Raw genomic sequence first — 12,340 nt, 5'->3', positions numbered from 1 at the left:
CATTGCTGAAACTCAAACTATGATGCAAACCCCTCTGTCTCAAGGGTGGAACCAGTTTCATCCAAAGGTAGGGGTCTCAAACTCATGGCCCATAGGTTATCTATGGCTGGAGCATTTTTGCATCTGGCCTGGGAGTCCCAGCAGCTGGGGGATGTGTCTCCCCAAATTCCACCCCTTCCCACCACTGCCCCGCTCTCTTCCCCATTGCACCCCTTCTCTTAAGGGACACTGCCTTGAAGGTTGGGGGTGGGGGGGGAAGGAGCTGGTTGCAGTGAGTGTGGGGAGTGGGGGCGCCCCAGCTGCCTCCCTGCTCCTGGGCTGGGTTGCAAACATGCTTCAGCTGTAGGTGGCCCGAAGGCCCTGAGTTTGAGACCCTTGATCCAAGGGAATTTCCAAGACCAGATACGTCTCAAGTGCTGTATTTGTGAAATATACAGATTTGCTGGGCAGGACCCCAGGTAAAGACTGTTACAGATGCTACTGCACTGCCATGGCTACCTCAGCAGCTTAGCTGGTCCCTGCTATCGAAATATCTGAGCACCTCACAATCTTGAACATCTCTAGCCTCACCACAGGCAAGGAAACAAGGCAGGGCTGTTCTCCCCATTGTCCTGCTGGGGACTGGAAGCACAGAGAAGTTAAGTAACTTGTCCAAGGTCACAAAGGATGTCTGTGTCAGAGCAGGGAATTGAACCCAGCTCCCCCAAGTCCCAGGTTAGTTCTCTACCCACTGCATTATGTATCTATCTGATCAGATAGGTAGCCTGTGTCTACAAAATTACAGCATAAATCACCAGACACTGCTATTTTAGACCCAGAAAGGTTATTTCAAGTCTTTCATTTGGACAATTCTGTCCCCTTCTTTCCTTACTATGAATGAGATCTTTGTTCCTGGATATGTGCATGTTCTTGGTGCTTAAGGCCTTGATCAAAGGCAAGTGTCTATTGGAGGCATAGTAACCTGCTCTGCAGCCCGTGAATAGACGCCATCAGCAGAGGACTAGGGCTTCAGGCGAGGAACAAACCAGCAGGAGCAAATGAAACTTCCTCCCCTTCCCCCCAAGGCAGCCAAGACCCTGGTTTCACACTCATCCTACCAGCAATGAACAGGACACAGGAGAGACTCTGTTCCTGCCCTGGAAGCTTTCGCTAGGTATTCATGAGGCATCAGTGGGGTTGGCAATACAGGGCCAGCATCTCAGCTGATGTCAATCAGCATAGCTCCACGGAGGGACCACCACCCCTTTACACCAGGTGGAAATCTGGCTCAGAATCAGCTGGATTCCATTCCTGGCTCTGCTAGTGACCAGTTGTCCGCCCTTGCGTGGGTCCCTTCACCCCTCTGTGCCTCTGTTTCTCAGCTGTAGAATGTGTGATAATATTAGATGCACCTCAAAGAGAGGCTGCGAGTCTTAATGCATCAATTCACAAAGTGCTCTGGGACTCTTGTAAGGCAGGGTGGGTGGATGTGGAGGAGCCGGAGGGGTTGGAAAGAGAGCACTGAAACCCATAAGCATCCCCATGTACGGCCCCCAATGAGCAAAATGCAAGTGAGACCATTTTCATTCATCGACGTACACGATTAACAGGTGCCAGAGTCTGAGACTCTCTGTTGCTGGGTGCTAAAGAGATCTCTGAAGCCAAATCAACCCTCAGTCTGCTGTGCTGTGTTTGTGACCCGACTTTGCCCAGAGAAACAGAGCTTGACAGACTCCAGGAAAGTGGTAATTTCAGATCAATACATACGTTTATTAGGAAACCAAAATCTCAATACAGATTCCCATTCAAAGTTAACACTGCAACGTTCATTTCCTCCTCCTCCTCTCCAGTTTATGAACATTCAGCAACGAAGCCATTCAAACACATCTGAAGGTTCAGCGCATTCGGACCGTTGGGTGAAGTGGAGTGCACCCACAAGAGGGTAGGTCTAGGTTATTCCTATTTGACAGATGGGGAAACCGAGGCACAAAGGCGTAAAGGTCCGTGGTCATTCAGGAGACAGTCCAGGGATATAAATAATGAATTAGTTAAACGTTAAAATGTTAGCGGTTTAACCGGTTAACCGCCTGCCCAGCTTGGGTTGCTCCGGCACTGCTGGGGTGGGGTCCTGCCAACTTGCCCAGGCTGAAGTCGGATCAGGGCATGGCCGGGGCTCCCACCTGCCTACCTCACGCAGCCAGTGCCCCACCACGCCACCCCACACAACAGGCTGCTGATAATATAAGCTGACTCCCGGCATACACCGGCTCTGGCTCCCGGCCCTGCTCCCAGGGAACCAGCTCCCACCCCGTGCTGCAGGCTCTGTGGTAGAAGCCTCTGCAGAGCCCACAGTGTGGGCCAGCGGTGGGCACACGCTGGGAGGGAAGAGTTTAACCAGAACAGAATCAGTTCATGGTTTAAATGGTTAAACTCTTACATCCCTCGTACAATCAACAATAGAACCAGGAGTCCTCGGTCCTGTCCCTGCGCCAAGATCAAACCTCGTCTTATAGTCTCGACCCGCTACTGTAAACGGGTACGGCTCATGCCAGTGTCACTTACTACCTTTCAAAGGTCACCATGCTCCATGCCTGACCACCCGTAAGTGCTCTATAAACAATGGGAAAGTAGAATCAGGCTGAAACCAACAGACGAGGTAGGAGGAAAGACTGACTATCCCTGCTAACCTTCATTTTCCTACCGTCAAACCTAACCTCAAGTCACTACCATGGCAGCCGGAACATGCTCAGTGTCCAGGCCCGGCGAGGTGTCGGCACTGGGAACGGCACGGAACGTTGCAGGCCGTGCCGGGTCCTCACCGGTGCCACTACTCCGCAAGCTTCACTGGCGCCTTTCAAAGTCACCTGGCGTGCTTAATAAACCGGGGCTTAGCAGCCCCCCACAAATCTCTAGCCATGAACTCCAGGGTCTTAATACTCACAGTATTTCACGGGTTATATTATTAGATTAAAAAAGGAGGTCCACATGAAAGGTGGCAGATAGACAGCCCTGGAGACTGGAGCCCGCTCTGTATCCATGGTACCCGGGCAGCAGCAAGGAAGGCCTCCTCTGCTTGCTACCTTGCTACCAGAAGGGGAAACTGAGGCCCAGAACTCCTCCGGGTTCAAGAAGGGAGCTCAGTCTCCATGGTCCATCCAATCCCTGGCTAAGGCAGTCAGTTGGTATCAATTCTTGTAGCAGCCTGTGAACACTTGTCCTATTACAGGACGGAGTCCCCCTAAAATTCACTCCGTATCAACCACTAGGTGGGAGCAACTTTGGCTCCTAACATCTCAGGCTGGCCTTGAACCAGTAACAGAGGCAAAGGCTCCACATCCCACTGCCAACCAGCCAGTTGTCCCGGTTAGGGCTTCAGTTTGAGCCAGGGGTGAACGATGGTGAGGATGGAGAGGACGGAGGAGGTAAGGCCGCACAGTCCCACGAAGCCCGGGTTGGTCTTGTGGAGCCCCAACTTGTCCAGCGGGATGAAGAGATCGCAGGCGTTTTTCACCACGTCCACAAGCAGAGGAGGGTTGCTCCTGAGCACGTGCACAAGAAGGTGCAGCTTGACTTTCAACATCAGCAGCAGCTGCTGGAGACTGCCATCTTCTCGGAGCGCGTGCCTGGTCTCGCTGCCCTTGGGACGCTTCCCGCACGCCTCGCGCTCCATCAGGAGCCGGATCTCGTAGGCATCCCGGCTCAGGTTCAGGATCAGCGCGAAGAGGTAATATCTGAAAGGGGGACGGAGAGAGGGTTCAGCTGCTAATGTTTCCTGTCTGCTAAGGGTTGCGGCTCCCACGGATCTCAACAAGGGCAGGATGGCACCGTCAGGTGGCGTTCCTGCAGCCGCCGCGGGCGCGAGTGAGACTGCAGCACATGAAGACATATCTCTAGTTAAAACTAGCTCAAGTGTTTGAAATTGTTCATTTTAATCATCGTGTAACAACAACAATCCTCAGCAGTTACACGGGTACTCGGTGCTTCCCCCGGGGACAGGGACGGAAGCCAGTGCACTCCTGGCCGTATTCCCAGGGAGCCCCCTGTATCTCCACTCCCTTATGCAAATTCAACAGCAGGACTGCACTCTCTGCCCCATTAGCCCTTCCCAGAGAGTTCCGACGACTGTGCTGCACGGAGTTGCTGCCCTCCATTGAACAGTTCATAGGGTCCACCCAGAGGTGGCTGCAATTCAATGCTGGGAAAAGTGATTCTTGTATGTACAGTTAGCAAGGTGCTTTGGGGTGGAGAGGGATAGAGAAACATTTAGGCAGCAACTTCTCCTGAATGTCAAATTCCCTTAAGGCACCTGTGAGCATCCCAGCTTAAGAAAGCAGTCATGGGAATGGGGTGGTTCTGTCTGAGCTTTTATTGCCAAGTAATAAATCCTGTTTCCTCTGAGAAATCATGAGGAATTCTTAGTGACCCAGAACTGCTGGGAAGCCAAGGAAAGGCAGAGCCATGTTATTTCTGTAGCAGCACAGCTACAAGGATATTTGGAAAACTCCCTCCCCACCCCAACACAATCCTTTATTGCAGGCTCACCCAGGAGCAGGAAAAGCAAACAGCACTAGCCCAGGCTCACCTGAAGGACCGCTGACTCCACTTCTCTTGGTCCATGTGAGGGATGAGGCCCGACTTCCCCGCCCACAGGATGTTGTCGCAGGCGAAGTACATGGCTCTGTTCAGGTTGCTGACGGTGATGCAGAAGCGCAACACCACATCCGACAGGTGAATGGCTCGCTTCGCCGACTCCAGGGCGTCCGCCGAGTTGCCCAGCCGGAACACTGGAACAACAAGCAGGCCAGATGAAACATCAGGCAGACGCTCCCTGTGGTGGGCATAACCTACTAAACCTGGCACTGATGGGGTAACTGACACATCCTTCCTGCTTTCCACGCCATGCTGCAGGGCCACAGACCACCCCCATCAAACAATGGGCACAAAACTACAACAAAGGTCATAACTGGAGTAAGAAGAACTGGATGTCTCTTGTTCAGACACCCTGGAAGCCTCCTGTTACATGAGAAGGTTTCACTTACGCTTGCGTCCCAGGCTCATGTGAGCCTCCAGCTGTTTGATCCTGGCGAGGAAATCGGCGCTCGCTCCATTCTTCTGCAGCGTGTAGCCGAGCAGAGTGCAGGCATACTGAGCGGCTCTGAAAGAGAGAAGCAAGTACAGGAAGCGTGTCTAGGAGACAGGATTTGCCTTAATGGATCAATCCAACAAGCTCAGCCTCCTCTCCACCAATGGAAGATGAAACATTCTTTTCTTCCAACCCCGCTTGACCATCTATGCAGTGCTGCCCACAAAAGGGAAGAGAGACTCCTTCCTGACCCCTGCAATGATCCCCACACTGAAGCATGAGATTCAGTTACCAATGTTATTATGGACCATGAAATTCATGCAGCAGGGAGTTCCATAAGTTGGGCGGTTTTAGAAAGCAATCCCTTCAATGACCTGTAAAGCTTACCATTTCTAGTTTGCATCCAAAGACTGCCCACTGAGGAAAATAACTCACCTCTCAGCCCTATGAAACTCAACACACAGAATCTAACTAGCTCAGGGTCTAACAAGCTTCAGGTGAAATGAACAGTTTACAAATAAAGCCATATAAAGGATCTGGTAGCAACTTAAGTCTACCTGGGACATGAGCCTCCTCATGTAGAATGGACATGCCCCAAAATATTTAGCACTTTCCCATTGCCAACACACATTTTTGGATAGCATTTACAGGCCTCTTCAAATGACCAAACATTGGTCCATTTCTGAAGCCAGCAGATGGGACTGGTTTCAGAAGACGACAGTTCCTGGAGCAAAGCAGAACTCTCTCTAGACTCAAAAGCTTCCAGCTTCTTTTCTTACCGAGAGCAGGAGGGTAAATTCTCTCTCCTCTTCCCTTCCCTGACTTTCAACTATTAAGTCAAAATTTTCAAGTTGGACCCCGAAAGACAATTCCAATTTGGCAAGATCCTTAATGCATGAAAGTTGCTCCAGTGCTGCCAGCGTTTAAGTGCCTTGCTGGATCATGTCCTAAGTGGGCTGATTTTCAGCTCAGCTCAGCACCTGCAGTGCAATGATTTCCACAGAGCATGTGGGTTTTCAATACCTCTGAAAAGGAGGCCACTTATTTAGCAGGCTCATGAGGGATATAAAGGCCTCATTTAAGAACACAGGACTGGGACTGAAAGGGATTCTTGAGTCATTGTGTCCAGTGTGTAATACCAGACAACCCCTTCATCCCATCCTGTTCAGAAACTGATCAAGCTCCACTCTCACACCATTTCGGTTGCGTGTTCTTGCTCCAATTGGGAGGCTGTTCCAGAACTCTGCTCTTCTGGTGAAAAAAAAAAATCACATTCCTAGCCAACATTACTGGTCAGTTTATCCCCTTATGTTCTTGGACCAACACTGCCCTTTAGTTTAAATAGCTCTTCTTCCTTCCTGCTGTTTCCTCCCCCATCCCCAGGCTGTATTTAGAGAGCATGACCATATCTCCCCCCCCCCCCCAGCCTTTGATTTGCTAAGCTAAAAAAGTCAAACTCTTTTACTCTCCTCTTGTAAAATGAGTTCTCCATTCCCCTGATCATTCAAGTAGCAAATTACAGTCTTTAACCGTGTCCCAGACAGAGAATTATTATTTTTAGTCAGATCACAGTGAAACCTGAGGAATCAGGGCTCCAATACAGTATCACCTACTATATTATGAATTATTATTAGTATTGCCCTGGAGCCTTTACATTAGCCAGCTAAACATTTCATGGGTACTGTTGTGGCTTTGAGGCTTTTGTACAGGAGGCCCCCCAACTTGCGACCGCCCAAGTTCCGAGCTCCTGCACTTACACCATTTTTATAAGCGCAGAAGGGGCCGAAACCGCGACTTATGTCCTCAGCCCGCATTTACCATGGCGCACAGCGCCTATCGTAAATGAGGGCTCGAGTTATGATGCCCCCAACTCGCAACGCTTCCTCAGGAATGGATCGCGTCGGAATTTGGGAGCCTCCTGTATATGTATATCCTTCGCTTATCCTTCTGGAAAGGGCACCCAGAAATCAGAGAACAAATCATATGCCTTGACTTTCAATATGCAGAAAAAAAAAAGAAGGCGTTCCATAGCAAACTTCAGTGCATGTGACTTCTTAATAAACAGCTCCCTGTTTGACCATCTGGCTTGGTATGAAATTGGAGATGTGACACTTTTTCCATCTCTGTGTAAAGCCAAAGTATTTTTTAACCTAAATAATAAACAACAGCAAAGCATGACTGAGGAAAGTTGTGCCATCGTGATCATTTTGATCTATTCTGGAGCTTAGATATCATCATGAGAACTGCCCTCGGAACACCTTACAGAGACAAAACTGTTCTAAAAATAAAAATAAGGAAGTTAGAATTAGGTTCTGAGAAGCAATTGATCCAACACTACTCATGGGCAAAGATACACTGAAGATGAGAAAATCTCAACGGACTTCTACAGATTGCCTCCTCATAAAACGCTGAGGAAGGTAATATTTTTTCCAGCCAACCTTTAAATTTAAAACATTTCTGTCTGATCCTGAACTTATTTTTCGAATGAATTTAGCCTCCACAGAATGTGTCACATGGATAGTCAAGATTTGATCTGCTGTTTATTTCCAGAATAGGGACAACTTGGACACCTTTCTCCCATTAATGAATCTAATTCCTCCCCGGGCAACGGTGTCTAGTAGGGATGTAAGCAAGTAGGCCTATTGAGTCCTTGAGTTGACTACTCGTATCTCCCTCCCCACACACCTTGATGCCTCTGTTGCAAGAGGCAGCGGGGTGTGGGGGAGCAGGAGCCAGTGCTGGGAAAGCCAGATTAAAAGCTCCCGACCCCCGCCAAAGGAGCCCCTGTCCGCGGTGGGCCGGGCTCCCCATGGTCAGAGGCTGCTCTGGACACTGGAGCACCCTCGTTTGCAGGGCGCCCAGGCCCTCCTTTGGCGGGGGTCGGGAGCTTTTAATCTGGCTTTCCCAGCACTGGCTCCTGCTCCCCCACACCCCGCTGCCTCTTGTTTGCTCCAGCCCCCACCAGTTACCCGGAACTGGTAAGCATTCCCCATTTAGTGCGGTGCTTATGGGTTAACCCAGCATTTCTCAAACTGTGGGTCCCAACCCTCCGGGGGTCACGAGCAACTTAGAGGGGGATTGCAAACAAATTAGAGGGGGGTCACAAGCAACTGAGAGGCTGGTTGCAGCAATGGGGAAGGGGGTCGTGAGCAACTGAGAGAGAGGTTGCGGTATCACAAGTTTGAGAACCCTTGGGTTAACCAGTTAACCTTTCAAATGCCGGCTGTGTCTACACTGGGCCACTTATTCCGGAAAATCAGCCGCTTTTCTGGAATAAGCTGCGAGCTGTCTACACTGGCCCTTGAATTTCCGGAAAAGCAACGATGCTCTACTGTACAAAATCAGCCGCTATTCCGGAAAAACTATTCTGCTACCGCTCGGGCATAAGTCCTTATTCCGGAACACTGATCGAAAATGGCGATCGGGGCTCTTTTCCGGAAAAGCGCGTCTACATTGGCCACAGACGCTTTTCCGGAAAAAGGGCTTTTCCAGAAAAGCAGCCTGCCAATGTAGATGCTTTTTTTCCGGAAAAACTGAAAACGGAATAGTATTCCATTTTAAGCAGTTCCGGAAATTCATGCCAGTGTAGACACAGCCCCCTAGTCTGAAGCCAGCACACACTGCTTTTTCTACTGACCAACAGGAAACTTTGCTGAGTATTTTTCAAGCTGTAATAAATAGTATCTTTTGCGTTTCTGGAGCACTTTGGAATTCCAGCCATGAACATTGACCCCATACTGCTGGGAGTTTACAAGCACAGAACAAGAAGACAGTCTTTGCCCCAAATGCACCATAAAGCTTCACCCTCCTTTAATTCGCCACGGGACACGAGTCAAAACAAGCAACCAAAAAAACTAGTTCATGAGAAGAATCTTTTAAATGTTTCTCATCTCCGGCTGGTTGAAAACACCTACATATGCCAAAACTTGCCTGCTCCATTGGGGGAGGGGGGAATGCTTCTTCTTTATGACCAAAATTTAAATCTAACCTCATAATGATTATGGAAACTTTTTTTAAAAAAAATGAAAGTCCAAGTTTTCCAGAACATAGGGAAAAAGCACAAATGGTGAATTGATTTCACAAGCACAAAAATCCTCTAAGCCAGTGGTCCCCAACCGTTTGGGGTTGCCGGGCACCAGGGGGCGTGGCCGTTCGCCCGCCAGGCGCCCGGGGGGGCGGGGCCCCCCCATAGCCACATTCCGGGGCCGGCGCTCTCCCCTCAATCGCCGCGCGCCCGGGGCTGGCGCTCTCCCCCCCTCCCCCAAGCGCCGCGCGCCCAGGGCCGGCGCTAGCGCTTTCTCCCCCCCCCATGCGCCGCGGGGGGTGAATCCGCGGCGCCCCCGGGGCCGGCGCTCACAGTGCGCCACGCGCCCGGGGCGGCTCCGGCACCACGTAATGTGCCACGTGCCTGGGGCCAGGCCAGCCCTGAGCACTTGGCGGGCGCCGAGAAATGCCCCCGCGGGTGCCATGGCGCCCGCGGGCACCGTGTTGGGGACCACGGCTCTAAGCATTCAACCTCTATATATGCTGGGACAAGAGTTTTCAAGAGGATATACAAGACCAATGCCACTTTCAGGCAGAAAAACACTAGCCCAATGGTAGGCAGCCTGTGAGCCACATGGGTTCCATGTGTGACCTGCGAGACATTTTGTTGACTGTTGCCAGATTCCACTGGTTTCTGTATGTTTTGGTCCCCGTCCCCTCCACACACACACAAAAGAATTACTGAAGGGACACCCATGTAAAGCAAGGGCACATGAAGTGAGGTGCTTGCTGATCGCACAGAACCTTGACTGTAAAAGCCATGTGCTCCCTCTGCATCCTATCAAAGTGCTGCTACAGTTCAATTGGCACACCCTATAAGTTATACATAGCATAGTTTTGCTAGCTGCGCTTGCCTATCTCGGGAGACTGTCTTTTTTGCAATGGTCTTATGGCCCACTAAAATAAAGGAGGGCTACTCCTGCTGGCTATTTCCTACCCTAGGCTGTCCGTCACTGCACTAACTTCTTGCTTACCTACAGGGCTTGCTATTCCCTGGCCTTCACTGTATACGGTTTAATTAGTTCATTGTGAGGTAATTCCGGCCCCACAGAACATGACATTACAGAAAATTATTTGGCCAGTGTAGGATAAGAAATGTAGTATATGTAAAATAACTATTGCCCAGTGAATCATGGGATGACAAGACCAAAGAGTCAATGAAAAATTTAAAACCACATTTAAAATCAACAGAAATATACACGGCTTAAAAAAAGATCAGCCAGTGGAACTTGGTACTGTAAGGAAGCATTTCTCAATCAGGAGACTGATGAAAGGTAGTCAGGGAGCTGGGCAGGCAGTGAAAGTCTTATTACAGTCTAAAGCAAAACACATCTCATTCCTCCACTCTCCTCCTCTTCAAGGTCAGCCTCTCAACACAGACACAAATCAATTACACGGACAAAACACTGTTATCTTGGAAATATTTTTTACCCCTGTAACAAAATCCACACTGTTACTCTGCATCTGCAAGGACAACAAGGAGTCCTGTGGCACCTTAAGACTAACAGATTTACTTGGGCTTAAGCTTTCATGGGCAAAGACCCACTTTGTCAGATGCATCTGACGAAGTGCGTCTTTCCCCACGAAAGCTTAGGCCCAAGTAAATCTGTTAGTCTTTAAGATGCCACAGGACTCTTCATTGTTAAATCTACACTTTTGCTAGCATAGCTAGGTTGATTCAGGGTCTAATATTTCCCTCACTCCTAACAGAGAGGTATGCCAGCAAACCAGGCCGAACTCTGGTGGCACAGTTGCTGCAACATGCGACTTGTTTTGACACTAATGTCAGCCTGGAGTTTCGCTGGCCCTGGCCACTGAATTCTGGTTCCATTCCCAGGATGTTCCCACAAACCCAGCAAACTCCTGCTCAGGCACAGATTCACCCCTGGGTCTTCTCAAGCCCTTCCCTTCCCCACAGCGAGCACAGGGCTACCCACCGGCTTGTTGATCCCCAGACACCCCCCCACACACACACACAAAGGCTGAGCCCATACCTGAAAACTCGCTCCTTGGCTTGGCTCTGGGCACTGAAGCGCACCCAGGAATCCATGGTGCAGCTGCCTCGCTCCAGGCACCGCCGGGCTCTAGGTCCTCAGCCTCCCCCGCTGGGTCTCCCCGCGCAGCCCCCCCCCCGCGCAGCTTCCCCCCCCCGCGCGCCTGGGTCTCCCCGCGCAGCCCCCCCCCCGCCCGCGCAGCTTCCCCCCCCCGCGCGCCTGGGCCTCCCCGCGCAGCCCCCCCCCCCGCGCAGCTTCCCCCCCCCCCGCGCCTGGGCCTCCCCGCGCAGCCCCCCCCCCCCGCGCGCAGCTTCCCCCCCCCGCGCCTGGGCCTCCCCGCGCAGCCCCCCCCCCCGCGCGCAGCTTCCCCCCCCCGCGCCTGGGCCTCCCCGCGCAGCCCCCCCCCCCGCAGCCCCCCCCGCGCGCAGCCTCCCCCCCGCGCCTGGGCCTCCCCGCGCGGCTGGGCCTCCCGCGCAGCCCCCCTTCCCTGCGCGGCGGGGGCAGGGCTCTACACCGGGGGGGAACGAGGGAGGGCGAGTCGCTCCGTTCCCGGACAGAGGGGGGAGGGGCTGGAGTCGGCTCGGGCCCCGGACGAGACGGGTTGCAGCCACTTCCGGGAATGGGACGGTGGCGCCTAAGGGCCAAACTTAGTGACACCACGCTACGCAACCTGCCTGCGCCCCCTAGAGCCCACCCGGGGAAGGGCAGCAGCAGCAGCTCTTCCTGCAGCCCCTGCGCCCCTTCTCTGCTGCTCCTGCCTGTTACAGGGAGGATTTTGGGGCTCAGACCGGAGAGCCCCCAGCTGGTACCTTCTCCGTCCCCCACATCCGCACCCCCTCTTAGTACCACATCCAGTCCAGCACCTCTGCTTTCCTTAATGACCTCCCCGCACCCCCAAACCACTCATAACTCAGCACCCAGCCTCCCTCCGCAGGCACCCCTCAATGCCCAGGGATTGCTCTGTGTAACTCCCCCAGCACAATAAATGGTCCTGCACCACCTTGGAGACTAACAAAAAATGCAGATGGTATCATGAGCTTGTGGGCACAACCCACTTCCTCAGATGAATGGAGCAAGAGGTCCAGAGGTTCAAACAAATAGCAGTTGGGGAATGGGAGGGAAAAAGAAGGGGGAGAAAATCTTGGCAATTAGAGTGTCAATGCTAAACAAGGTTAATAGAGTGGGCTGTAATTGCCCAATACTGAACTTTTGATGTCATTAGGGTGTTGAATGTAGCGGC

General features: G+C 51.9%; 1 protein-coding gene across 1 annotated transcript; it reads right to left on the bottom strand.

Moving 5' to 3' along the window:
* Nucleotides 1-1,728: 1,728 nt before the first annotated feature.
* On the bottom strand, nucleotides 1,729-11,261 carry PEX11B (peroxisomal biogenesis factor 11 beta). Its single transcript, XM_075907074.2, has 4 exons — nucleotides 11,101-11,261; nucleotides 5,019-5,134; nucleotides 4,562-4,763; nucleotides 1,729-3,710 (listed from the first exon to the last, which is right to left on the bottom strand). Exons 1-4 carry the CDS (start codon nucleotides 11,154-11,156, stop codon nucleotides 3,344-3,346), a joined length of 741 nt encoding a protein of 246 aa, XP_075763189.1. The 5' UTR covers nucleotides 11,157-11,261; the 3' UTR covers nucleotides 1,729-3,343.
* Between the last annotated feature and the right edge of the window lie 1,079 nt (nucleotides 11,262-12,340).

Source organism: Pelodiscus sinensis, chromosome 22, assembly GCF_052426305.1.
Source record: "Pelodiscus sinensis isolate ZL-2025 chromosome 22, ASM5242630v1, whole genome shotgun sequence".
NCBI lineage: Eukaryota > Metazoa > Chordata > Testudines > Trionychidae > Pelodiscus > Pelodiscus sinensis.
Note: the sequence above shows the minus strand (reverse complement) of the source record. Positions and strands in the feature narration are given on the sequence as shown.